Source organism: Lolium rigidum, chromosome 5 (genome assembly GCF_022539505.1).
Source record: "Lolium rigidum isolate FL_2022 chromosome 5, APGP_CSIRO_Lrig_0.1, whole genome shotgun sequence".
Taxonomy (NCBI): Eukaryota; Viridiplantae; Streptophyta; class Magnoliopsida; order Poales; family Poaceae; genus Lolium; species Lolium rigidum.
In genome coordinates, this window is record NC_061512.1 from 247078674 (window position 1) to 247105284 (window position 26611).

Below are 26611 nucleotides of genomic sequence, written 5' to 3' on the forward strand. Positions count from 1 at the left end.
CCCCCCCGCCGTCGGCAACCGCCCCCACGACTCCGGCAGCCGCCCCTCCGCCGTCGGCAACCGCCCCCCCCGACTCCGGCAGCCGCCCCTCCGCCGCCGGCAATCGCCCGCTTCGCCGCTGCCCTCCGCCCGCTCCGTCGCCACCGTATATCCCTGCCCGTCGGCGACCGTAGATCCTCCAAGCTTGCCGGGAGACTCGATGGCGATCGCGAGCCGGGACTACCTTCCCCGACTATGCCGTTGGTAGCCAACGACGCCCGAAGAGGAGCCTACAGCCTAACAGTCGCCACCTCCTCCTCAAGACGTCTCCGCCATCCCTTCCACCCGGACTCCGACGAACCTCTCCGCCGCTGCCTGCACAACCCCGAAGCTCCTGGCCACCAGTACCAGGACCCTGAAGCCCGCCCCTTCCCCTAGCTCAAGGTGAGCTGCCTTTTCTCTGTCAAGGTGGCCTCTTGTTCTTGATTTGCACTAATTGGTGTACGTACTTGGTTGCATCCGCTGTTGCCTGCAATTCGTCTTGCAAAGTTGTATTCACATTCTGTATGTAGAAAGATGTAGCTACTCATTCAAGCTTGCTTAGACTGAAGCAGTCCTCTACTTATTATGTTCTGTTCTCCGGTATGGACTATGGTGTGGTGAAACACTCTGGGGATTATTTGCATTCAGTTTGGCCATTTCAAATGTCTTGTTGCCTGCAGTATCTCAGTTCCCTGAAACTGACCGAACATTAAAATTGTTGACTTCTCTTTCTGTCAGGTGAATCCTAACATTAAAACTGTTAGGATGTGTGCTATATATTCTTCAGAAACTTTGCAGTAAAAATCAAGTTTCTTCTTTGCGTCATGTAAACCAATCGATCATGATATGAAAGCTATAATGTGTTGGGACAAGGTTTAGAATTCTCTGCTTGGGTTATTGTGAATCTTTTGGAGTTATCCATATATTTATTTTATTCTTGGGTTATTCCCGTTAACAAGCCTCCTTCTCTGTTACCTTTTGTTATTAGTTCCTATCGCCACGGTAAATGCTCTCGTGTGAGGGTTTATATTCATAGCAAGCACTCTGTCTTTGATGATCTCTAAACTAGCTTTGTAATCTATATATATGGTGTTTAGTCTATAAATCTGAACAGTGACAGATCTCTTGTTGCAGGTATTGTTTGCTCATATTTACTGCAGTTGCACTGTCTCACTTGGAGCATCTTAAGTTTCTGATACTCAGTAGTAATACTTCAATTGTCAGAATGTCAACCAGTCAAACTGCGGAGCAATCACAGTTTCGTGAAGGAGCGGATGAAGTGACTCAGCTCAACAATCGCAGAAGCAAGAAAAGATCAAGAGTTTGGGATTTTTTCAAAGAGCTACCTGCTGAAGGAAAAGCTATCTGTGTTTATTGCCAAACCAAATTGTCGTATCATCAAGGGATTGGTGTGTCACACTTCAAGCGCCATATCTTGTCTGGATGCCAAGAGTTCCCACAGGATCTTGACCGAAATGCAATATTTCCCATGAGTGACCCTATGGCAGATGGACGTGGTTTTGTGGTGGATCCAGCTGTTACAAGAGATTTCATGACCAAGTTCTGGATCAGTGCTAATATTGCTTTCAGAAAGATTGAAAATGGTTTTTTCAAGAAAATGATGAAGTCAGCACACCCAAGTTTGAATGTTCACACCTAAAAATTGTTTTGAGTAAAAAAAATGTTCAAATTTAACACTGTTCAAAATTTTAAAAAGTTCAAAAAATGAAAAATGCTTGGATTTAATTTTTTTGAAAAGGTTGAAATTCAAGATTTGAAAAAAGTTAAAAAACTGGTAAGAAAAATCAGAAAACCACGGAAAACCAAAACCGAAAACCGGAAAAAAAAACAAGAGAAAACCTAGCCAGCACAATTCCTGTCATATCCATATACACACACTGAAGCTTAGATCGTCTCGATCGATCGGGTTTGTCAGTGATTGGCAAAGGTAATGGCAAGGCAAAGTGGCATGGCAGTGGCAGCTCCGCTAGGCTGGTGCTGCCTCCTAGTGGTGGCGCTGCGCTAGGCGCCATGGGTAAGCCAATGCCTTCTCCCCGAAATGAGGACTACACTCCTCCTCCTCCTCCTCCCAATCCCGAGAATGGGGACGATCCCTCGGGGTGGCGGGAGCGAATACGACCCTCCTCCTCCTCCCCTCGACAATTACTGGACCTTGGACGATGGGCATCCTCAGACCGAGGTCATGTCCTACTCCAACGGCCAGCCCTACCGTGCTGACTACAGCAAGCCAAACAAAATCTATACATGTGAAGATGACTGGGGTAAAAAGTGCATCGCACAGTGCCCGGATCTCTGCCCCAAGTCCTGCTACATGTCTTGAAGCGATTGCGAGACGACATGCAGTATGTTCCTTGGTTCACCATCCATCCATCCATGCAAGCATGCACACATCATGACATTGCTTAATTAGTTGTCTCGATTGATTCTGATACCACTTCTATGTAGGGTGTGTAGTATTCCCGGGAACATCGTGTGGTGACCCTAGCTCTAGCTTCACCGGTGGCGATGGCGTCACCTTCTACTTCCACGGAAGGAGGGACCAGGACTTCCGCCTCGTCTCTGACACTGATCTCCATATCAACGCCCACTTGATCGGTAACCATAACCCCGCCAACGACCGTACCTTCACGTGGATACAGGCCCTCGGCATCACCTTCGGCGACCACCGACTCTACGTCGGTGCTCGCAAGGCCGTCGGGTGGGACGAGGACGAGGACCAAATCGAGATCACCCTCGATGGTGAGCCTGTAAACGTAGACACCGCCAACAACGCTCGGTGGGTGTCCAAGGTCCTCCCGATCTATCCGTGAAGCGCATAGACAATGTCAACTCGGTCAAGGTGGACCTCGCCGGCATGTTTACCATGTCGGCCAGCGCGGTGCCAATCAGCGACGAGGACTCGAAGATCCACAGCTATGGCAAGACCATGAAGGATAGCCTCATGCACCTTAACCTCCGCTTCAATTTCCATTCTCTCACGAACACCGTCGACGGTGTCCTTGGCCAGACCTACCGGATGGACTACGTAAACAAGATGAACGTCACTGCCAAGATGCCAATCATGGGTGGGGCGCCAAAGTACCTCTCACCTGGGCTCTTCTCCACCGATTGTGCCGTCTCCAAGTTCCACGTAAACACTCGTGGTAGCCATGTCCTTGCCTTGGCAGCGTAAATTGAGCCTCCAAGCGGATGCTCAATCACATATCCATGGTATCAGTGAATAGTTCAATTGCCGATGCAAACATGCTAGTTGACCGCATATAATTGTATATTGCACAAGAAGAAATTAATAAGGTGTATGAAGCAATGTTTTAATCATTTCAGTCGTTTTAATCTACGCAACATCCCTTTTTTTGTCACTTTTTCCCCCATAATCTGTAATATTGGAAGTGCACTAACTAACATAGATGCGAATATAAATCGGCTGGGGACTTGAGTTACATATAATTGATGGAAGCTGCAAGATTAAGCGGCATGAGGCAGCCGTATTTGTTTCCTTTCTTGGCAATTGTTAGTTATATATGTTGACATATGGAAAATTAACTCGGTCTTTTTATGAAAGTTAGGGTGTGCATTAACTAATATACGGAGTATATGTGGATGTGCCTGATTGTGGACCTGAGTGGCTGAGTTACAGAATTGGCTTTGCTTTTCTTTGATCCAGCCTTCAACCTCGTAGGGCGCTAAAAGCGTGTGATGGCAGCAGCCAGGTTAAGCTGCATCAGACAACTGTAGTTGTTTTCTTTCTTCATTTGCAAGAATTAAGTTGACATGTTCTATTTGGACAAAAATTTCAATCAATTTTAATTTCTAAATTGGAAAAGTTGTGAGTGAGCAGGTGCTCACTACACACCCATACTTTTTTGAGTTTGCCATTTTTGTATCTCACAAATTACATAAAGTATGATTTTGAAACTTCGTTGGTAACTGAAAAAAGTACAATTGGAATGTAGGGAAATTGTTCATATTTCCTTTCAGAAATTTAAAATTTCCAAATATTTAAATTTAATTTTTTAGTTATATATTTAATATTATTTAGTATCATAAAAATCCTGAAATATTTTTCCTATACTCCCTTCGTTTCAATCTATAATGCCTATAGATTTTCTACACAGTAATTAGCGCAAGTCAGTTTTTAACACAAAACCTCCTAACGAGTCCAACCACGATCTCAGAAATAGGAGAGAAATAAGGAAAGTCAAAACAGAATCTGGGAAATCTCTCTGCCATTAAAGAAAATCTCCCGATCCCCCATTCAGTTGATCGGTGGAAGGGGTTTTTTGCAAATAAACACAGATCTACTCTTATATTATGAAACAAATGCAGAAAATCTGTAGGCATTATAGATTGAAACGGAGGGAGTACTATAAATCGGTTGGCTTCCATCTCCAGGAGTCCGTACTCGTCTAGGTTGTTTTACCTTTTGGCTAAGCTGTTAGGCCTCAGCATGTAATGAACCTTGTATTGAACCTGTGAACTCGTTTCGGGCTTTATTAATTTAAAGTCGGGCAAGTGTTTGCCTTTTATCTAAAAAAAAAATGAATGAATGTATGTAGCAGTAAGTAGTATAGCAGAGATGTAATAATGTAATAGTATACCTCGATGAAATCCCCAGGGGTTGCAAGCACCCTCTTGATAAATACAACATCTTTATTTAGGCCGCAATTCTGCCAAGAACAGGGCAATGAGCATCATCGATCATACAGTGTAGAGGGGAAAGGAGGAGAAGAAAGAAACCCTACCTGCAGTGCCATGGGCACCCTGAAGAAGACGATGTCCCCCACAGCCGGACTCCGGAACAGGTAAGTGACCTGAGCAAGCAAAATCAACCATTTGGCTCGTCAATCGCCGCAGATCCAAGCCACACGAGAAATCGTCAAGTAAAATGGAAGAGATCTAGCTAGGTTTAGGGGGGAACGGAAAAAGGAGGTACCTTTTCGGCGACGGCGCGGTCGCCGGGGCGGAGCGTGGGAGCCATGGAGGAGGAGGCGACGAAGCGGACCTCGGCGAGGGCGGCGGAGACGAGCAGCAGGACGAGGAGGAGCTTGAACCCGTCGGGGCAGCCGCGCGGGAGGGCTTGCGACGGGAGCCAGCGGTGCAGGAGGGAGCTGGCGGAGGCGACCAGCTGGTTGCACGGCAGCCAGTCGGACGCCGGCAGCGGCGCGATGAGGCCCCGCAGCAGACGCGGCGGAGCCATCGCCATCGGAGTGAAGTGGATCCCCTCCTCCGCCTACTGCTGCGGCTCTCCGGGGGGAGTGGGGTTGTGGTGGTCTGGGGTGCGGAGGAAGACTGACTCGTAGTAATGGTGGTGGGAAAATGTCTTCTTTTTGTGAGAGGAAAAAAATGGTGGTTTTCGGTTTACTTCCACAGCAAGAATCCTTCACCTCACTGTAACCGAGGAAGCCAGACCAGCTTGCTTGGGACTTGCGAGTGGAGTGTGTTCGAGCCAGCTTGCTTGGGAACGGAAATGACCAGCCTACCCTCGGTCTTGTGTGCATAAAATCAACAAATTTCAAATTTTGTTGTTTGTATGTCATAGGGATGCATGTGGTTGAATTATGTATGGTCAAACATTACTCTACTCATGAGTAGATTTTGAATGCAGAATGTCACATTGTTTGCGAGTTGTGCAGAAAAAAACAAAAATAAATGTGTAGGAGTAGATTTTGAATGCACAACCGCATTGTTTGTGAGTTGTGCAAAAAAAAAAGTTTGGTCCTAGTCATATGGCAAGATGGTCATTCACTTCACTATGACTGCAAATAGACCAGCTGGAGACACACTGGAGACTAGAGTGGACTAGTGAAGTGTGTGTTATTTTCAGAATAGCAAGGAAAATGACCAATCTGCCCTAGGACTTGGAGGTCACACAGATTTGGTAAATCTCAGTAAAATGTTTGTTTTTTCATCATGTCATAGGGATAGAATATAACAAACAAATGTCTGTTTCTAGATTGATCTGATACATGATGTAATCAGCATAACACTTTTTGTCACAATTTTGCTTCTACTCCTATACTATATGGAGTATACTGTACTTGAAAGTATTACACACACAGTGCAAAATTGTTCTTAAATCTGTATTTTGCTTTATCTTATACATCACGTCCACACTCCAGTACTCCACAGCCTGCAATGCGTGGCACGTAAACAGGGAGAGTACAGCTCTACAGCGACTTGGCATCAAAACTAAGCATCGTCTTCAACATTCACAGGTCTACCCGCCCCGAATCTTGCTCCCCAGTGAACGATTTGATGTGAAGCTCAGACGCCGCCGACGAGAGCCCGGCTCGCAGGCCAAGAGGCAGCCTCGAGATGATGAGCCTCGCCACGTTTTCCGCCGCGACAGCGCCTGTCTCCATGGCGCTCGCAGCGCTCTCGAAGGTGTTCACATAGTACAGGTGCTTCCCGTCTAGTATGATTGGCGCGAAATCTTCAGGGGCATGGTAATGGGGGTAGGCAGGCCAGTCTATCCGGATGGTCTCCTCCCTTATGCTGTACGTTGTGCAGTAGCATTTGCAGTGCCACATAAGAGAGTCAAACACTAAAGATGACACGCAGTCATATAAAAATATCCATGACTCATTTAACTACTACCGTATATCGATCTACTCTGCCAAAGTGCTTACCTGAAGATCTGGTCCAGTAAAGTGTCATCCAGCTTCGCGCGCGAGAACACCTTGTAAGTCATGTCATGCTCTCCGTGCTTCTTCAGAACTGAGATGGATGAGAAAGGGATATCCGGGAGCTCCATGGTTGCTATTAGCTCAGGAATATCTGAAACTGAGCCCAGACCAAAGAATTTCTGCATTACAAATGGCACAAGGTAAGTGGTTTTTTGTGATATAACAAATGAAGACTGTACAGGTTTAGTGCTTACTCAACATCCTATCAGCTACTAGTTGTTACTTGCTGCTCATTCATTTTAAGTCCAAAATCTCCATGCTTTTTCTTGAAATATACATATAGAAACGAAGGACGACGGAAGAGCAAAGAACACTTACAGGGTTCAAGAGGCCCTTGACAAATGTTGCATGGGTGTGCTGCATCTTCCTCGGTGGAATGGAGATTGGAGGGGCAAATTTAATGTTCACCTCGTCGAGTGGTGTTGCAACAACCGTCACCTTACAGTTATATTCATGCCCTTCATTGGATTTCAGAACGTAGTAATCCCCTGCATCAGAGATTGAGTCTATGCCTTCTTGGAGATGCAAGGTGGCGTTAGCAGTCTTAAGCAACCCAGCAGCTAGCTGCCAGTTTCCTCCTTTGATAGCCCATAATCCAGACTCGGAGCCAGCTAAAGACACAGCGCCCGCAAGGCCACTTATACTCACGCTTTGTCCATAGTTGATCCTTGTTATCACCTATCAAGGACAGGGGGGCAACATTATAGCAGAACAATGATTACCAACGTGGTTCTAAAAAACATGTCAGCAAGACCAAAGGTTTCTTCAGAATTACCATGTCAAGATTTTTCAGCTAATGGTGTACTCTACATTGTGCAGAACACACTAGCAAATTAGACCTGATTACTATCTGATTTATAATATGCTTTGCTAGTTAGGCCTGCTGAGGATTTGAAGTATAAAAGTGTTTTGTTAAATCTCCGTTGGTCCTAGAGAATCCCTCTTCAAATAGGGAAATGTCACAAACAATATTTAAGATGATAATTTTTGAGCTAAATAGGTACTATACATGAAGAAAGTGCAAGATGGCTATTAAGTACCAGGAAGTTTCAAATATACAACAGTCAGAGCATCATAGAATAGTTCGGAATATCCCCAAAACAGAGAACTGTGGGCTATCAATTTAGATGAAGGGGAAAAAAAATTGAAACTTACGGTGACAAGCTCTGATATAGTTTGAGAATTCAGCCCAGCATCAATGAGCTCCTCCTCTAGAGTCCTCTGAGTGAGCCCATACAGGCCCGACCACTTGAGCATCTCCTCAACGCTGTCGAACACAGGGCGGGACTCAAACCCATTGTAGTATAGCAGAAATTTTTGCAACATTTCCTGCATAACAATGTGAGTATTTAATGCACTTCATCACGGTAGAGAATATAATCATCTGTTCATCTCAACGAAGAAAAGGTAACGGAAAGCAAAGACGATTTATACGGCAATCATGCCCAGTCAAACTGTAAGTCAGATTATCTATTAGATGAACAGACAAATGGGAACTGCTTGCTGAGATATCAGGATGCCACTGCAGTTAGTGAACTGAGACCATGGTCTTGATGAAATCATACAAGAGCAAGAGAAAAGAAGAGAGGGCGAAAGCAAACCTGCACAAAGCTGTCCATCTTGAGCAGCGAGAGGCCATAGCGCCTGAGCAGCACGAGCGAGTTGGCGAGGCCGTGCAGCCTGCGGCGCAGCCAGGAGCTTCCCGGCGGCGGCGGCCGGAGGGTACTGAACACGAAGCGGCCGCCGTCCCAGATTCCGAGCCAGTCGTCGTCGCCGTCGTCCCTGGCGGAGAGGCCGAGGAGGGCGGCGAAGCGTCGCACGTGGAGGTTGCGGGGGTGGATGATGGCGCCGCCGGCCTCGAAATCTTCGCCGCCGATGGTGACGGTGGCGAGGCGGCCGCCGACCTTTCCCCGGCGCTCGAAGACGCGGAGCTGGGGGAGGGAGGTGGTGTAGTTGGTGAGGAAGAAGGCTGTGGAGGCGCCCGAGATGCCGCTGCCGACGATGCAGATGTCGTCGGCGGTGCCGGTGGCGGCGAGGAGGGAGGGTAGCAGGAGGAGGACGATGCGGAGGAGGAGGGACGGCATCGGGAAAGTCAACGCTTTGTGAATCTTTTCTTCCGTATAAACCATCATGAGAAACCATTTTCCTTTTCAAACATGATGGGAAAATTGCAGAAACTATACTCATAGCATCAATTCTGTTAATTGGGCTGCTAGATCTGATGGTTTAGAGCAGCTGGATACACGCTGAACACTATCCTATAGCAAAATCCACGTTCTAGAATCATCGGGTCACTGTAAGTCCCCGAAACTTAGTAATCCGAAATTTCTGTTATGTATACATATTTATGATCCTATAATCTGTATGTGGTGAACACATAATCGAACTGATACAAATTACATCATCCATTATAAATCTATACCAATATAAAAAAGCACAGAGGGGGCAGAATCGATGGAACACGGCCATCAGATGGCCATCTAACGCTCCAAATCTCCACCATAATTAGCGCTAAAACAACCCAGACTGACAATTATCGCTAAAACAGCCGAGGCTGACAACTCCAGAACGCTAATCACCCGGCCCTAATCCCGTCGCCCGCTGCCCGTCGCCCGCCGCCCGTCGCTCGCCGCCTGCCGCCCGCCGCCCGTCGCCCGCCGCCCGCCGCACGTCCTGCCGCACGTCCCGTCGCCCGCCGCCCGTCGCCCGCGTCGTCCCTCACAAGCGCGGACGCAGCCGCACGTCTGCCACCGCCGTGCGCGAGCCCGCCCAGCTTCTCTACATCGCCGTCCGACATCACATCCCCTGCACTGCCGTCTTGCTGGCCGGCCAGAACCAACGCTGCAGACCTGCAGACTAATTGGACACTGCAAAATCAAGGTCTGATGCAATATTTCCCCCCACTAACATCCATTGTCTTCTTCACGTAGCTGGAACATCAGGGTCTAACAAAGAAATTTTGTTCTGGCTTTCGTTAGGTACAGAGCACATGGACAGAAATACATTGTTAGTTTCTTTTGTTTGGTTGGATATATGCATCCATTCACTTCTTCATGTATGTGCGGTATATACTATGCATATATCATTTTAGTGGTACACTGTAATATAAAGTTTTAGCAACTCAGGTTGTCCATAGATTTTAAACAAATAAATTATATGTATGAAAAGCTTGCATTGTATAATTGAAAAAGTGAAAATCATTGGCCTGAGGCTACTTTATTGCTCAAGGTGGTTCATTGTGGAGCTCCAGGATAAAATGTTTAAGGGGATAGGAAACCTGTTCATGAACTATGCTAGACGATTTACATTATATTATGTATGGGAGTAATATAGGAATTTATAGAACTTTAGAGAAATCATGATTTTTTACGTTGTATAACTGAAAATCATTGGCTTTCCATGTTTCTGGATTGAGAAATCTTCATGCAATGTCTATTTGTGCATTAGAAATTAATATATGCATATCTTATGGGGCATGGTTATTAACTGGTCCATTAGAATCATGTTTTCTGATCACATTTACTTTCAATAGAAATAAATCTATACCAATATAAAAAGGCTTCTTTTACAGTACCTTTTACCACACCTGATGAGGGGAGAGGTATGATTTAGCCAACGGTCAGGATTAAACGGCCCAACAGCCCAGCAAGACGTAGATAATAGAGAAAAAAACTAAAAGTAGCAGTTTTGACATCGGCCCAACAATTAACCTAGCACGCGACCCCTATGTCACAACTCACAAACGTCGACATCCCGTCATCCTCTGCGTGGAGCGCGACCGCCGCCGCCGCCGCCATCGACATCCTCAACATCCCGTCGTCCTGCCTGAAGCGCGACCACTACCGCCGCCATCGACACCCGGTCCTCCTGCATCGAGGGCGATCGCTGCCGCCGCCATCGACTCCCCGTAGTCCTGCATCAAGGGCGACCACCGCCGCAGCGGATCGGCCCGGTCCTGCTGCCAACGGAAAAATAGGCACGGTGTTACTTGTCTGGCTTGCCACTTGGTGCATCTGGAAGGCTTGAATGCCATGGCCAGCATCCGCAGATACACTGAACACCATATTGTGGATGCAGGGCGACAAGGCTGCAACTTGTTTTGTCCATATCGGTATTCAAGCCATGAGTATGTTGTTCATGTGCTGTGGGTATTGGCCTATTCCTAGGTTTGTAACTAGTCCCTTCATTGCATCTTTTAGACAGAATAGTACAAAAATGACCTGCAAAGATATGAAATCGTTGAGTCAAATCACCATAGGACCAAATTGCCGGAATTCAGTAACTAGTCCTGGCTAGGCAGTAGGCATAGAATGGGTGGAGTTGGCTACAGTGCTATTGTTACAGGAAATAAGAAGACTCTGAAGAGTTACAAAGTTAGGTTCCCAGTACCCATGATTTATGAGGCAAATAGTAAAAATTGAAGTATGTTCACGCTAACCTAGTATAAGATAGTATTAGACATCCGTTGCATTTGGTCATGGGCCAGCTGAATGGTGCAGATATATTTTGGAGGTCAGCCCTATCGTGCGTGGCCGGCGAGCGACACCACCAGTAGGTCGACGATGCCACAACATCAACAGAGGCCAGAACCAATCTCGCCGGCAGGTACATTGAGTTGCATAAGAAATTCCTTCATCTTTCTGGTGGTATTAATAGGATCTTTGAACTCTAGGAGCTTCTACAGGCATCTCAAAGCCCCAGTAAGTTTCAGTTCACCGTGAACTTTAGTTCCAGTGAGATGTTAAGTCATTGATCTAATTTAGTACCAACCTATTGTATAGGCACAGCATATGTCTGAGTGAGAAAGTTATGTCAATTATATATATACAATGATAGTAACATATCAACAAGGATAGCTGTTATTTTGGTCAACCATTGTGAAATCTGCCACAAGCCTTGAACTGAAATTATGGAAACTAACTGCTCATATGATAAATTTCATTTGAGTATGTTCGATTTAGACACTCTAGTAGAGACCATTGTGCAGTTGAGAGCAGCGAAAGACAGTCAGGACAACCGAAAGAACAGTCTGCCCGTAAGAGTTAACCTTATATTTGGAAACTTTGTCTAACTATGTTAAGTCCTTATTGTAGATTTGGATATAAGATATCAGTGATTGGAGGAAAAATTAAAATTCACTGTGTGTATGCCTGGAATTCCTCTAGACACTCTGAATTAAAATTTACGGTATGTATGCCTGGCATGCAATTTCTTTTGCTAGTGCAGCACTATTGGTTTCCGTAAGAATTATGTGCATCAGTGTTGTTGGGTTTCGTTTAGTCCATGATTTGGTCAATGATAATGAGAGAGTTAAGATGCTGATGTATGGATGCTAATATATTAACTCCTATTTATTCAGGTACATTGACTGTACGGATGCTGCTCCTCAGGGGATTCTTGATCTCTGCTTATGCATTTGATAGCTGCTCCTTCTTGATCATGGATGTGTTAAGTTGATTCAAACGGCACACATGTTCATGGCCACAGTTAATTTGCAAGATCAAAACAAATGTTTTCTTGCTGCTTTGAGTAGAAGCCCGTAGTTAATCTGCAACAAAAAACTCAGTATTGCTGGTGTTTTTCTTTCTCCGTTCCATGTACCCCTTGAATGAAATGAAATGATGGCTTAGTAAAAGGTCTTGAGAAAGAGTGCATCAATTAAAATTTATAGGGAATATAATACTTTTTCTTATTGTACACAAAGTGTTGTCAGATCTGGTAGTTTTTACATATGCAATGTGAATGCTCTTGTCTATCTGCAAAATCTGGAGGCGGAAATGGACTGACCGGCTTTGACGCTACTGGGAAAGATCGCACTTGTGGGGTTCGGGGTCTAGGTGAGGGTGGTGGACTGGTGGTACCAGAATTTGGGTGCTTGAAAATGCTACGGAAGAGCGATACATATGTAGTCGATAGTCAGGTATGTTTTGCACGGACATGGTATCCGTCTCTCTGGATGAGCCGACAGAGCCCATTGTTGGCTAAGGAAAATATGGCATGGAGGAGCTGAAATTGTACCACCTTTGTTAGGTCGCTTGACCCATTTTAGAAACCAAAATTGTTTTGATCCTTGTGATCTGTACCATGGACACAAAAACGGCTGTCTTGGTCCTGTTGATCCATTTGAGCTGGACCACAGACACAACAACAATATGTAGATGGTGAGTTTCAGTGTGCAACTGAACTATTTCAAAAATAGGATAAATGATATCCAAATTGTATTACTCATCTGGTCGGATTTAATCGATGCAACGTTTGTGCCTAACCTAGGCTAATTAGTATACACGCTCGCGTCAGACTGGAGGGAGTATTAAATAACAAGATCTCTGTATCAAACGGAATGAAAAATTGAAGTAAACAATACTAGTACCAAACTTGATAAAAACAGCTAGTCTAAAACATGACAAATTCAAGTAAACACCGGAGAAAAGCTGATCATAGCAACTTCTAATCACGCCTCGCCATGAAATCCAGGTCCTGTGCCGTCAATCTTGCTGCGCCAGGTCTTAAACTTGTGCTTGCAGCTCAGGTCTTCGTCATCGTCAGGGTAGAGATGCTCACAGCAGGCGTACTTTGAATTAATCAAAGCCATGAAATCCAGGTCCTGTGCCGTCAATCTTGCTGCGCCAGGTCTTAAACTTGTACAATGCAGTACGATGATGCTTACAGAGACTAATAATAAAAGAAAACAGAAACAGAGCTGATGGAAGCAAGCATGAATTACTATGATTTTCTTGCTACTGGTGATCAAAGCCACCAAAGAGGCCTGGCAAAAATTTATCATGGAAACATTCTTTTTAAATTAAACTTGCTCAGTGGATTTTAAACTGATTTTTCAAGAAAGAACAAGACATAAGGCTTACTATACTATTTGTATTATTAAAAAAGTGCAAGCCATAAGCTTCATTACAACTTTATAAGCATTGCAATCTTTATTTTGCTCATCAACTTGAATATTACTTATGCACACAATATCACTTTTGTTGTATTTGAGAATTATGATGAACATACAAGTAGCCTAACTACACTTTTGTTAACACATGGAAGGGTTCAGATCTACCATACTACAGAAGAAAAGAAATGGATGCAACAAACTTGTAAATTGTTAAAACATATTCTAGAGTGCAAGAATGATGTATGGCACCTCTTTTCCATGTTTTGTCAGCCAAACGGCAAAATGTGTTGTATTAGCATAACTACTCACACTTTATCTCCTCATTTCTTTGGCATTGTAAACTTTTATGCATCAAGCAAATTGTTGTTTCCACCAAAAATGATACAATGGTGTAGTAAAACTACCAATACCAATACTCTATACTGCAATTTCAGTATTCATTTCAGAATGTGGTACACAAACCTTACAGGGAGCATGTCGCTGTCTTGTTCAGAGCGCTGGCACTCGCACAGTGACCCAATGTTGGCCACCAGGCAGTCGCCCAGAGCCCAGGCACACCTTCCCGGCACCCGCACGAGCTCCGGCCACCTGGTTGTTGTGGCCACCTCGCCGCTGAACCCCTATGCGACGAGAACTACACGCCGAACCCCGTCTTGTCGCTAGGGACGAATTCCTGTCCAGCTCGCAGTCCACCACGGTCTGGATGCCGAGGACGACCACCGCGAAGGACCAACGCGGGAGAAGACGACGCGCAGGCGACGCCTCACATCGTCGGCCTCCTCCAATCTCATGCAGCACCGCCGAGCCGGCACGGGCGCCGCGACGCGATGACCGCCACGCAACGCACCCGAACCACTGTGAATATCTCGGGCTTCTTCGCGTGCGAAGAGGGCGGCGAGCACCATCTTCAATCAGCGGTGAGGCCCAGGGCGCCGCGGCCGGGAAGAGGGCGCCGGTGTTGCGCTTCCCCAGAATCGACCGCCTTGGCGACCGAGAATGTCGTCGCCGGCCAAGGGAGCGCGGCCAGGACATGTACGGGAAGGGGCGGCGGAGGGGAGGAGGTGGATATCTCGCAAGGACGCCGGCGTCGGACTTGTGGATTGCCGGCCGCACCCAACCCAGCGAGTTCCCTGATTTTTTTTTTTGAGTGGAAGCGAGTTCCCTGATGAACGAGGATATCCACACATGTGTCGGGCTGTCAATTGGGTCGTGGGCGTCTACTGGGCTGGGCCCAGATAGGGCCTCTTTCTAGTTTGCTGCGAAATTTGGCATCGGTATGATACATACCTCTCACGTTTTTGACAGAAGTATGAAATCTTTTGAGCCTTTGGATGGACGGAAATTGAGGGCTATTATTCATTTGGGGGTACCATAAAAGAACTCTATAAAAAAGCACAGAGGGGGATGGAACATGGCCATCAGATGGCCATCTAACGCTCCAAATCTCCACCATAATTAGCGCTAAAACATCCCAGGCCGACAATTATCGCTAAAACAGCCGAGGCTGACAACTCCAGAACGCTAATCACCCGGCCCTAATCCCGTCGCCCGCCGCCCGTCGCCCGCCGCCCGTCGCTCGCCGCCTGCCACCCGCCGCCCGCCGCACGTCCTGCCGCACGTCCCATCGCCCGCCGCCCGTCGCCCGCGTCGTCCCTCACAAGCGCGAACGCAGCCGCACGTCTGCCACCGCCGTGCGCGAGCCCGCCCGGCTTCTCTACATCGCTGTCCGACATCACATCCCCTGCACTGCCGTCTTGCTGGCCGGCCAGAACCAACGCTGCAGACCTGCAGACTAATTGGACACTGCAAAATCAAGGTCTGATGCAATATTTCCCCTTCGTTCACTAACATCCATTGTCTTCTTCACGTAGCTGGAACATCAGGGACTAACGAAGAAATTTGTTCTGGCTTTCGTTAGGTACAGAGCACATGGACAGAAATACATTGTTAGTTTCTTTTGTTTGGTTGGATATATGCATCCATTCACTTCTTCATGTATGTGCGGTATATACTATGCATATATCATTTTAGTGGTACACCTGTAATATAAAGTTTTAGCAACTCGAGGTTGTCCATAGATTTCAAACAAATAAATTATATGTATGAAAAGCTTGCATTGTATAACTGAAAAAGTGAAAATCATTGGCCTGAGGCTACTTTATTGCTCAAGGTGGTTCATTGTGGAGCTCCAGGATAAAATGTTTAAGGGGATAGGAAACCTGTTCATGAACTATGCTAGACGATTTACATTATATTGTGTATGGGAGTAATATAGGAATTTATAGAACTTTAGAGAAATCATGATTTTTTAGTTCTATAACTGAAAATCATTGGCTTTCCATGTTCCTGGATTGAGAAATCTTCTTGCAATGTCTATTTGTGCATTAGAAATTAATATATGCATATCTTATGGGGCATGGTTATTAACTGGTCCATTAGAGTCATGTTTTCTGATCACATTTACTTTCAATAGAAATAAATTAGGAAAATTGTAGTCATGATGCCTGACGTATATCTACTTTCCCTCATGATGTCAGGCATATATCTGGTCCGACATGAGAAACCATTACTTTTATTATCTGTTTTGTAAGTCTTTCTATAATAGTTTTTCTTTCACCAAAAAAATATGGATTACAAAATAGATGTTTATATACAGAAAGACATACATCAAGGGGTCTTCTAACGTTGAGGAGCAAAGTTAGTGAAAATAGTGTGGTAAAGTCAGAGCACAGTAGCAATGAGTATCATATTTTGTGATGCAATTAAGTACTGTACATGATTACTGTAGCTACAAAAGTTTGAACGAAATTTTATTACACCTTAATTTTATTTGTATGTAGTTAATCTCAATGCATAATATAAATTTGTATTATGTAGAATAATTTAAGTTGTTTTAATCCAAAATCATACAATTAGGAAGAAGAGAAGTCAGACTACTGTAGCTTACCTAACTTTGTAGCTCAACGTTAGAGGATCCCGTCCCAGGGTCACACATGCCTGTAACCGACCACTCTGATACATACATCAAGGATCTTTTAGTTATCTTTTTTTTTCCTTATTACTAATGTGGTTAATCAAGTGCGAATTAACTTGGATTCCCTGGTTTATGCATGAGATTTTGGATCAGGACCATATGTAAAATAGGCATATTTGGACAATCTTGTAACATATCATAGTTCTAGGATCCTACTATGTAACTTGATGTTCATAGCCACTCCAAAATTGCCAGTCTCAATTTTTTTGCAGTGCTTTATGCTTATAGTTACATTTTTAAGGATTGCTAATTTTGTGCTAATTTTATAAATATCCCTGGTTAGAGCAATTAAACATCGTGATATAGCTTTTAGTTTTCTACTATCGGTTCCCTCCCTACAACTTTTCAGCTAAAATGAAAATTACCATAATTGTTTCACAAGAAAATGAAGTTTTCTTGAACGGTGTTATCTATCGACATTACTCGTTTCCTTATCTCAGAACAAATTTAGTGATTCTCTATCCAGCATCATATTCTGCAATTATTTTCACCGAAACATTGCAACCAATATTGCTCAGTTATAACATGTGTAATATTTTATGGTCTTCTAACTTTGCAGGGAAGAGGTATTCTATAATATCAATTACATTTACGAAAAGTGTAAGCCAACAGTACACATGTCAGCATCAAAGCGCACCCGTTTTCAAGATATCACCAACGGCCAGAATCAAGGTGATTAACAATGACTGATGCTTTCAACTCTCTTATTATTATTTCGACATATAGTAAATTGGTTCATGACTGCAGATCCTAAAGAGGCCAAAAGGCAGAGAAACCGAGAGTATTATGCAAAAAAATAAAGATGAAATTGCAAAACGCCGGTGCCAAGCACGAGAACTTAAAAAACAAGTTCCTTTAACGGATGCAAACAAAAACGAGAACACAGTATGTCATACACCAGATCCTCCACAATCCGGAGTCAGCCAGCTGCAATACAAAACACCAGGTCATATGTTCTTTACTCACGCATATATGTGGCATATTTTTTGAATGCAAATACTTAATTATCATCTACAATGAATTTTGTAGACATGACTCCACTTGTTCAACATACCTATGCATCTCAATGCCCGGATCCGGAACCATCACAATTCTATGCAGACGGTTCACCAAACCATATACCTGGTAATATAATCTTTCATGCCATTTTTTGCATTTTTGAACGTAATCTTCAAAATCTTCTAACAATGTTTGATGTTCACATGTTTTGAAGCTGTTCTGGGCTGCAGTAATGCTTCTCTTGATCAATCGTCAACATCTACCTTGCAATATGATGGCTGTGACTCGGGTACTGTCCTATCAAACACACATCGAGGTAAAAAAAAAACTAAAGTGCTAAAAGTTGGTACGCTAAATTGTCTGACGAGAAAAAAGCTGACTATATACAGAGGCAGCGGTTAGCTCGCCATCGAAAGAATGCTGCAACTCGGACTGCTCTTAATCATGCAGAAGTATCTCCGATGCAAATTACCCCATTGAGCACCGTAACCATGCATGACACTTAGAAACGAAGCTTGGTCGTTCCCCTTCCCCCGCTACAGTAGGGAGGGGCGATTTTCTGAATCCTCACCGGAGATCCACCTCGCTCGCCGTCGGGTCGTCGATTCCTCCTCCTCCGGCGGCCGCCCCGGCGGCGGGAGGGCGGGGAATCGTCGATCCATGGCTTGTACATAGTGTAGGGTTCTCTAGGTGGCCTGCCGGCGGTGCTGTGAAGGTGGTGGTGCGGTCGGCGTGGCGTTTTGAGATGGAGCTCGTCCTCTTCGACGGCGGTGCTCTTCGGAGCTCGCGGTGGAGCTCTCGTCTTCCCGAGCTCACGGATCCGCGGATCCGTCGAGTTTGTCAAGCCCTCACCGGCGGCGGCGTGGCGGTCGAGCCGGAGTTCCAAGAATAAGGAGAAGGAGGTTATGAGGAGTCCGGCGATGGAGGTGGGGTGCGGCGGTGTAAGTTCTCAGGAGCTGGCGACCGGCGACTTCCCGTCCGCGGAGGGGCTGCACCTGATCCAAGCCATCAAGGGGTGCAGCGGCGGCGGCGCGCCACCGGCGGCATCGAGCTCGTCTTCTTCATCGGGATCCAGGGGTCTTCTTTGTATTTCTGGCTTTGTTTCTGGGTCTTTCTGTAAGAACTGGACTTTAATATAATTTCCTTTTCTGCGCAAAAAAAAAAAAAACCATGCATGACACTTGCAAATGGTATATAAAACTCTATTCAGAAAATTTTGCAAAATATACATAGCGTAACTGCGAGCTTCATTTCATCTGTATCATCCTATTTTCTACTTCGGTTTGCAGGGATACTGCCAAGCAATGCAGCGACTCAAGAATGCTTGACGGAGATCATAGTGATTGGCTACACAGTAATTTGACTTTCATCTCTCATGTGAAATCTGGACAAGATCTGCAAAATGGATCCACATCTGCAGGAGGACATGGACAATAGAGCTTCGCTGAAAAAAGTGAATATTGCAACAAGAAATGACAGCGTGATTCTTCTGATCAGAAACGACAACGTGAAAGGGATCGGTACTCATCAATGACAGATGGTGAGAAGGAAATATGCTTGCGCAAAAAAGGGAGTATAAGAAATTAGTCCGGGAAATTTTTTCCCCCTTGATCACCTCACATTGCACACCTGACATGCAAGCACAACCATGTAAAACTAACCCAACAGGTACTGCTGGCCACATGCATATAGTGTATTAATAGCATGACATATACTGAATTTTTCTTATATTTATCATACAACCTACTCATTTGCCTATTGTACGAAACTTCCCGAAATTTTGCATCTATGGACACATGTACTCAGTTTGTTGAAACTTACGCCTGCTTCATGTTCATAACTTCACATAGCACGGGTTAATCTTGGTAGTTGTTCTGAGAATGGACTGCATCTAGTACTTTGATGGATTCCTTCCAATAAAGCATTACACGTGATGATATTTATCACCTAAGATTACACGTGCATTGCACGTGCACAATTACTAGTTGAATTTAAAGTCTCAGTAAAAGAAGATTCCTGCATCATGTCTTAACCCTACATACGACTGACTGGGAGAGCAGTCTAGTTCGCATCTTCTCCTGACCTCACTCCTTCCTTCTTCATGTAACTCCTCGAGTGACTAATTAATAGCTATGGATAACAATGCTAGTAGTAATGTACGCAAACCACCTAAGAATGAATATTGAATGCAATATGGATGTAACAAGTAACATGCTCTATTCTATGGCTTATTTTGTCTGAAAACAAAAGTTTCTCTGTTGATATAGCATTATATATCTGGAAATTCTATTCGGCTTTCGGGTGCGTATGCTCCCACTACCAAAAAATTATATTTTGAAATGTCGAAAAATTCGGACAAAAAATTCTACATGTACATCTCCATAATATACGTGCGTTCGTCAAGTTTCACGAAAAGTCAATATTTTGTGTGGTCTATATAAAAAAGAGAAAGTTTATCTTGTGAAAAGCATTATTTTTAGCACTGAATTTTGTCTTTTTTACACACGTCACATGATAAGTCAATTTTTTTATGAAACGACTTTGTGAGCATGTAGCATGTGAAGATGTATGTGCAAACTTTTAGTTTCAATTTTTAAAAAATTTAAAATGTATGTAAGATGCATTACGAAATATAGGGAGCATATGCACCCATGTTCGAAAACACCGCTCCCTTATATATCTTTGTAAGAAAATATTTAGGAAACAAGTTTTATTTTGAAGACAACTAGGTATGATAGGGGTAACCCATTTTACTTTTTGGTCATTTCAGAATGACCAATACATTTCCACCTTTTCTTCTTACCATCATGCTGCTAATCACCTTGTCACTAATGGGGTGGTTCAGCCGGTACAACGAGGGGCAACACCCACAAGGGTGGAAAACTAAAACTCAGAGTGACGTTGTCACCCACAAAGAAGAGTAAAAGGTAAACATGAAATTTTATAAACGTATAAAAGAATACATAGTGAAATAGTAGGATCTGAGATATAAATCAAGAGCACCACGGCCAGATCCAGGTATGCGGTGGATCTGGATGCAGTTCAATAAGTGGATGATACAGAGGTTCTTCGCGGCGGCGCCGGCGTTCCCGGCAGTAGTCTCTTCGGAGGCGGTGCTCGGTGACTTCCCGTCTGCGGTGTGGTGGGCTCCGGCGATCCAATGTTTGGGGAGCTTCAGCAGCGGCGCGCCATCGTCAGCTCCGGCTCGTCGTCGTCGTCGGGATCCAGAGGGCTTCCTTGTAATTTTTCCTTTGGTTTTGGACCTTTCTGTAAGTTTGGAGAATTAATATATCATCCCTTTCGCAAAAAAAAAATCAAGAGGTGGCTTGTCTTGGCTAGGTGGCAATCCCTGGTACTCTTCTTCTTTAGGTCCCTAAACAAAATCCCCCTTTCTCCTTCGTTAACAGTCATGTCGAACGCCGCAAAATAAAAGAGTACACGCATGACACAAACAAATAAGACTCAGTACAAACTTATAACACAACGCTAAAAAGTATAGCTTAGTCCTACAATACCCCCACTTTATTACTTTTTTCAACATAAAGCCAAAACGTGAAACTCAAAACTGATCCCGGGCACATATGCATTCGGTATGTACAAAACATATTTCAAAAAAAATTAAAAATTAAGGAAAAAAATTCTCATGTAGAGGGACATGTTCTATGTGTGCATGTAAAGTTTCACATAAAATTGACATTTTTTGTGAATTATTTTAGCACCAAAATATATCTTTTTGACACATGGCATAAACCATGTCGGTTTTTGCTGAGACAACTTTATGAGCATGTAACATTTTAAGATATACACGGGATATTATTTGTATTTTTTACATTTTTAAATATGTTTAAAATGGATCTTAAATAAAGGGTGCATATGCACCTGGGTGACATCACATATATATTAGTTAATGCACAACCTAAGTTTCATAAAATTGATGGAGCTAATTTTCCATTGATCAACTGCCAAGAACGTTGGATCCAGGGAACCAGACTCGAATATGTAACTCAATTCATCAGTCGGTCATATTGGCCTCTATGTTAGTTAGTGCACTTCCAATATTTCTGAAAATTAACAAGGTGACAAAAAAGGATGTTACGTAGATTCAAATGATTGAGATGATTAAAAACATTGCTTCATACACATTATTTCTTCTTGTGCAATATCGTATATGCGGCCAACTAACATGTTTGCATCCGCAATTGAATTATTCACTGATACCATAGATATGTGATTGAGCTTCTACTTGGAGGCTCCATTTACGCTGCGGAGGCAAGGACATGGCTACCGCCAACGTTGCGGTGGAACTTGGAGACGGCACAATCGGTGGAGAAGAGCCCACCAGATGAGAGGTACTTTGGCGCCCCACCCATGATTGGCATCTTGGCGGTGACGTTCATCTTGTTGACGTAGTCCATCCGGTAGGTCTGGCCAAGGACACCGTCGACATTGTTCGTGAGAGAATGGAACTTGAAGCGAAGGTCAAGGTGCACGAGGCTATCCTTCAAGGTCTTGCCGTAGCTGTGGATCTTTGAGTCCTCATCGCTGATAGGCACTGCGCTGGCCGAGATGCTAAACACACCGGCAATGTCCACCTTGACAGAGTTGACCGTGTCTATGCGTTTCACAGATAGATCGGGAAGGACCTTGGACACCCACCGAGCGTTGTTAAGGGTGTCTACATTTATAGGCTCGCCGTCGAGGGTGATCTCGATGTGGTCCTCGTCCTCATCCCACTCGATGGCCTTGCGAGCGCCGACGTAGAGGCGATGGTCGCCGAAGGTGATGCCGAGGGCCTGTATCCACGTGAAGGTACGGTCGTTGGAGGGGTTATGGTTGCCGATGAAGTGTGCATTGATGTGGAGATCGGTGTCAGAGACGAGGCAGAAGTCCTGGTCCCTCCTGCCGTGGAAGTAGAAGGTGACGCCGTCGCCGCCGGTGAAGCTAGGGTCGCCACATGAAGTTCCCGGGAATACTACACACCCTGCATAGAAGTGGTATCAGAATCGATCGAGATAACGAACCAATGCCGTGATGTGTGCATGCTTGCATGGATGGATGGATGGTGAACCGAGGAACATACTGCATGTCGTCTCGCAATCGCTGCAAGACATGTAGCAGGACTTGGGGCAGAGATCCGGGCACTGCGCGATGCACTTTTTACCCCAGTCATCGTTACATGTGTAGATTTTGTTTGGCTTGCTGTAGTCAGCGCGGTAGGGCTGGCCGTTGGCGTAGGACTTGACCTCTGTCCGAGGATGCCCGTCGTCGAAGGTCCGATGGTGTCGGGGGGGAGGAGGAGGAGGGTCGTATCCGTCCCCGCCGCCCCAGGGATCATCCCCGTTCCCGGGATTGGGAGGAGGAGGAGTGTCGTCCTCATTCCGGGGAGAAGGCGGAGGCTGACCCATGACGCCTAGCGCAAGCGCCACCACCAGGAGGCAGCACCAGCCTAGCTGAGCCGCCACCGCCACGCCATTGCGCCTCGCCATTACCTTTGCCAATCACTGAACCGATCGATCGAGATGATCTAAGCTTCAGGGTATGTATGTATGTATGTATGGATGGATGGCATGTACTGTGCTGACCACACGGCTTCTTATAGGCGATGGATGGCTCTGACTTTGTGAAAAAAAAGGGGCTAAAGTAGAGGTCAAGTGACTTAGTTTTGGCAAGTGGCGTAGGGGAGGAAAAGATATATGCTCACAGATTGCAGGAATACTATGACCAAGTCAGTGTCGTCCAGTTGACATTAGCTATACCCGAATATGTAAACAGTCTTACAATATGCAAAATTATGCATCTAGCCATGTCGGCTTCTGGATCCTCATTATCCATGCAGTATGAAGAGCGTAACCAGCTGTAAAGCCCGACGGCATGTCGATGTCGGCATATCGCTGCATGCTTCTTCAGATCACGTTGTCAAAGGACGTGCTCCGCAGCTGCGTTTAAGCCATTGAGGCCGAATTCCTTTTGTTTGAGCGGATGTTACTTCGAATTCCTATGCTAGTAATCCTGGATTCCGATCATGGCCTTAGTGGTGGCGCGGCCCAGTTGAAGCCATTGTGGCCCAGCTGAAGCCTTGCTCAGGAAAACGTTTCGACTGGGCGTCTTTTATCCCCGATGAAACCCTAGCCGGCAGACCACTCGCTCCCGGCCGGCGTCACTCCCCTCTTTCTACCATAGTTTTAAAAACCGGACCGGACCGGCGGTTGAACCGGAAAAAACCGGAACCGGTGGCCTTGCTGGTTTGTTAAGCGCACAAGACCGCCCCCGCCAGCGACCCGGGAAAAACCGTTCGAACCGGCCGGTTTTCGCCAGAACCACTGAACCGGACGATTTAGGCCGAGCCGGACGGTTCAGTGCCGTTTCCAGAAATACCCCATTGTTTAACTTATTTTTGTGTGAAAAATAGAAGGGCAAGAGTGGAAAAGGTGGAAAACGTGGCTTTCCTTAGGTTTTCTGTCGCTCCGTGTCTGTCGATTCATTCGCCTCGGTCATCCCCTTTGTGCCGCCGCCACCAGGAGGCAGACGCGGCGACGCCATGGCCATGGCCGCCGCTTGACCGGCCTACCACGACGCTGACCGCCAGCAGTAGAGGAAGAATATCGTCCTCCACAGTCTTCACTCCTCCCGGTCTTCGTCCTGTTCCCGTGATCCCGTCCGGTGCGGCCATACTCCTCTCCTCAGCTCTGCACTCCGTCCGCAGGTCAGTAGGTCACCATTCATCTTTTAATTTGAAGCAAACTGATGGCAGCAGTTAGCACTTGTTATTGCTGTTCTGCAGTTCGTGTACGCGGTTATTCATCATGCCTTTATGCTTCCGTTCTGTAGTGTGTAGTGTGTAGTCTGTACCCATGTATGTATGTACTCTGTACCTCGTATTTACTTATAGATTTACTGGATTAGCTTATTTGTTTGAATTTGATGTTGATAGATTTATATGAATCAGATTTCTTATCATACTTCTAGTTATAGAATTATATGAATCAGATTTCTTATCGTACTTCGAGTAGATGAACATAACGAAGATGAAGATGACTCCTTTTATGAAGAGAATCGGGGCAGTGTGACAGATTGGACCTTCGAATACCGTTGAGTTTGGCGCCATGTTTCCCGAACTTGAGACTTTGAAAGTTTATTTCTTGCATATGTTGCATGTATGAGAAGCTTGTTATATCAGACGATTATCAGATTATGTTCCTTGTTTAAATTCTGGAACCTTGGAACTTGGAAGTATATTTTCATTGTTACCTGTTTGTTCACTTGTTGGCTTGCTCCTGTACAGTGTACATGCGTCAACTATGGCTGGAGCCAGACCTGGACGCTGCTAGCCTGCTACATGCATGATGCATCTTAAATTCTTAATGATATATGCTTTGCTTTTGCCTGAATTCATTTTTATATATATTTACATCTTTATTTCAGCATTTATGAACAAAAAAATACCATTTTATATCTTAAAAAACCAGCTAGTGAACCGATAAACCAATGGTTCGACCGGTAAAAACCTGAACCGAGAGCCTCGCCGGTTCGGTCACCAGTCCGGTTTTTAAAACTATGCTTTCTACTTGTCCGGCGGCTCTTCTTCGCCTGGGGACTGCCTTCTTATTAGCCAAGACCCGCAAGGTGAGCTCCCGCCTCCACCCCTGTTCTGTGCTTTGTTTTGTGCGATGGCTGTTTCTTTTTTCGAATCGAATGAGAAGCCGAATTGGTTAGGAATGGACATGCTCTCTTCCAAGTAACTCAAAATTGGTTGTGAATTTGTTCATGTCAACTTGATGCATTCTTTGCAGCCAATTTTTTGCTGTTAAAAAACGTGACACTCATCTCCTTGGCCGCAGATCCCACCTACCCGTCACCGCACGCACTTCCCCGTCGTGATCGATGAGGGGCTCCACGGCTCTCATGGCGGCGCTGCTGCTGCTGGTGTCGCTGGCGGCGGCCGACATCCCCATACCGCACAGGGAAAAGAGCGAGGAGGAGATGAGGCTGATTTTCGTGGAGTGGAAGGCTAAGATGGGGAAGACCTACAGCTCTGCCGGCGAGGAGGAGCGCCGTTACGCGACGTTCAAGGACTCGCTGCGCCGAATCGACCAGCATAACGCCGCCGGGATCCACTCGTACCGCCTGGGGCTCAACAATTTCTCCGATCTCACCCAGGAGGAGTTCAGCGCTACCCCCTGCCTAGTTATTCAGTCAGTTCACGACAAGGACAAGGCAGCGTGGAGGTTGATTATATACATGCTGTTTGTTTGTGGTTTCCTCATTGTTTACTTCATTTGGACCAACTGGCTGGCCTGTGGGTGGGGAAGACTCTTTGTGCTTCAACGTAAGTCCTTGCTGAACTAGATTTTTATTGTGATAGTTTCAGTATCCACATCAACAGAAATCTTCATCTTCCAGCAGCAGGTTACAGTTTCCAGCACGTATGTCAACCAATCGATTGGGTTTGTAATGGGCTAGATCCTCCTCTAGGGTCCTCTGAGTGAGCCCATACAGGCCCGACCACTTGAGCATCTCCTCAACGCTGTCGAACACAGGGCGGGACTCAAACCCATAGTAGTATAGCAGAAACTTTTGCAACATTTCCTGCATAACAGTGTGAGTATTTAATGCACTTCACCACGGTAGAGAATATAATATCTGTTCATCTCAACTAAAAAAGGTAGTAACGAAAAGCAAAGATGATTTATAAGGCAATCATGCCCAGTCAAAGTCAGATTATCAATTAGATGAGCAGACAGATGGGAACTGCTTGCTGAGATCTCAGGATGCCACTGCAATTAGTGGTCAATTTAACCGTGCCGTTTTGTTTTTCCTAGAACTGAAGCCATGTGGTCTTGATGAAATCATACAAGAGCATGAGAAAAGAAGAGAGGGCGAAAGCAAACCTGCACAAAGTTGTCCATCCTGAGCAGCGAGAGGCCGTAGAGCCTGAGCAGCAGGAGCGAGTTGGCG

At 45.3% G+C, this 26611-nt stretch overlaps 4 protein-coding genes and 1 pseudogene across 4 annotated transcripts; 2 read left to right on the top strand and 3 right to left on the bottom strand.

Annotated features, from left to right (window-relative positions):
• The first annotated feature begins 2122 nt into the window (after positions 1 to 2122).
• On the top strand, positions 2123 to 3214 carry LOC124657410 (annotated as a pseudogene).
• A 915-nt stretch (positions 3215 to 4129) lies between these two features.
• LOC124657411 (probable signal peptidase I-1) lies at positions 4130 to 5257 on the bottom strand. Its single transcript, XM_047195965.1, has 4 exons — positions 4976 to 5257; positions 4785 to 4853; positions 4641 to 4709; positions 4130 to 4138 (listed from the first exon to the last, which is right to left on the bottom strand). Exons 1-4 carry the CDS (start codon positions 5243 to 5245, stop codon positions 4130 to 4132), a joined length of 417 nt encoding a protein of 138 aa, XP_047051921.1. The 5' UTR covers positions 5246 to 5257.
• A 714-nt stretch (positions 5258 to 5971) lies between these two features.
• Positions 5972 to 8896, bottom strand: LOC124651909 (farnesylcysteine lyase-like). The gene is made up of 5 exons (XM_047190924.1): positions 8330 to 8896; positions 7884 to 8057; positions 7047 to 7406; positions 6672 to 6847; positions 5972 to 6537 (listed from the first exon to the last, which is right to left on the bottom strand). The coding sequence occupies exons 1-5, from the start codon at positions 8858 to 8860 to the stop codon at positions 6252 to 6254; spliced, it is 1527 nt and encodes a 508-aa protein (XP_047046880.1). The 5' UTR covers positions 8861 to 8896; the 3' UTR covers positions 5972 to 6251.
• Positions 8897 to 21912: 13016 nt separating this feature from the next.
• On the bottom strand, positions 21913 to 23142 carry LOC124657412. The gene is made up of 2 exons (XM_047195966.1): positions 22737 to 23142; positions 21913 to 22637 (listed from the first exon to the last, which is right to left on the bottom strand). The coding sequence occupies exons 1-2, from the start codon at positions 23140 to 23142 to the stop codon at positions 21913 to 21915; spliced, it is 1131 nt and encodes a 376-aa protein (XP_047051922.1).
• Positions 23143 to 25537: 2395 nt separating this feature from the next.
• On the top strand, positions 25538 to 26017 carry LOC124651910 (oryzain alpha chain-like). Its single transcript, XM_047190925.1, has one exon. The coding sequence runs from the start codon at positions 25538 to 25540 to the stop codon at positions 26000 to 26002; it is 465 nt and encodes a 154-aa protein (XP_047046881.1). The 3' UTR covers positions 26003 to 26017.
• The last annotated feature ends 594 nt before the right edge of the window (positions 26018 to 26611 follow it).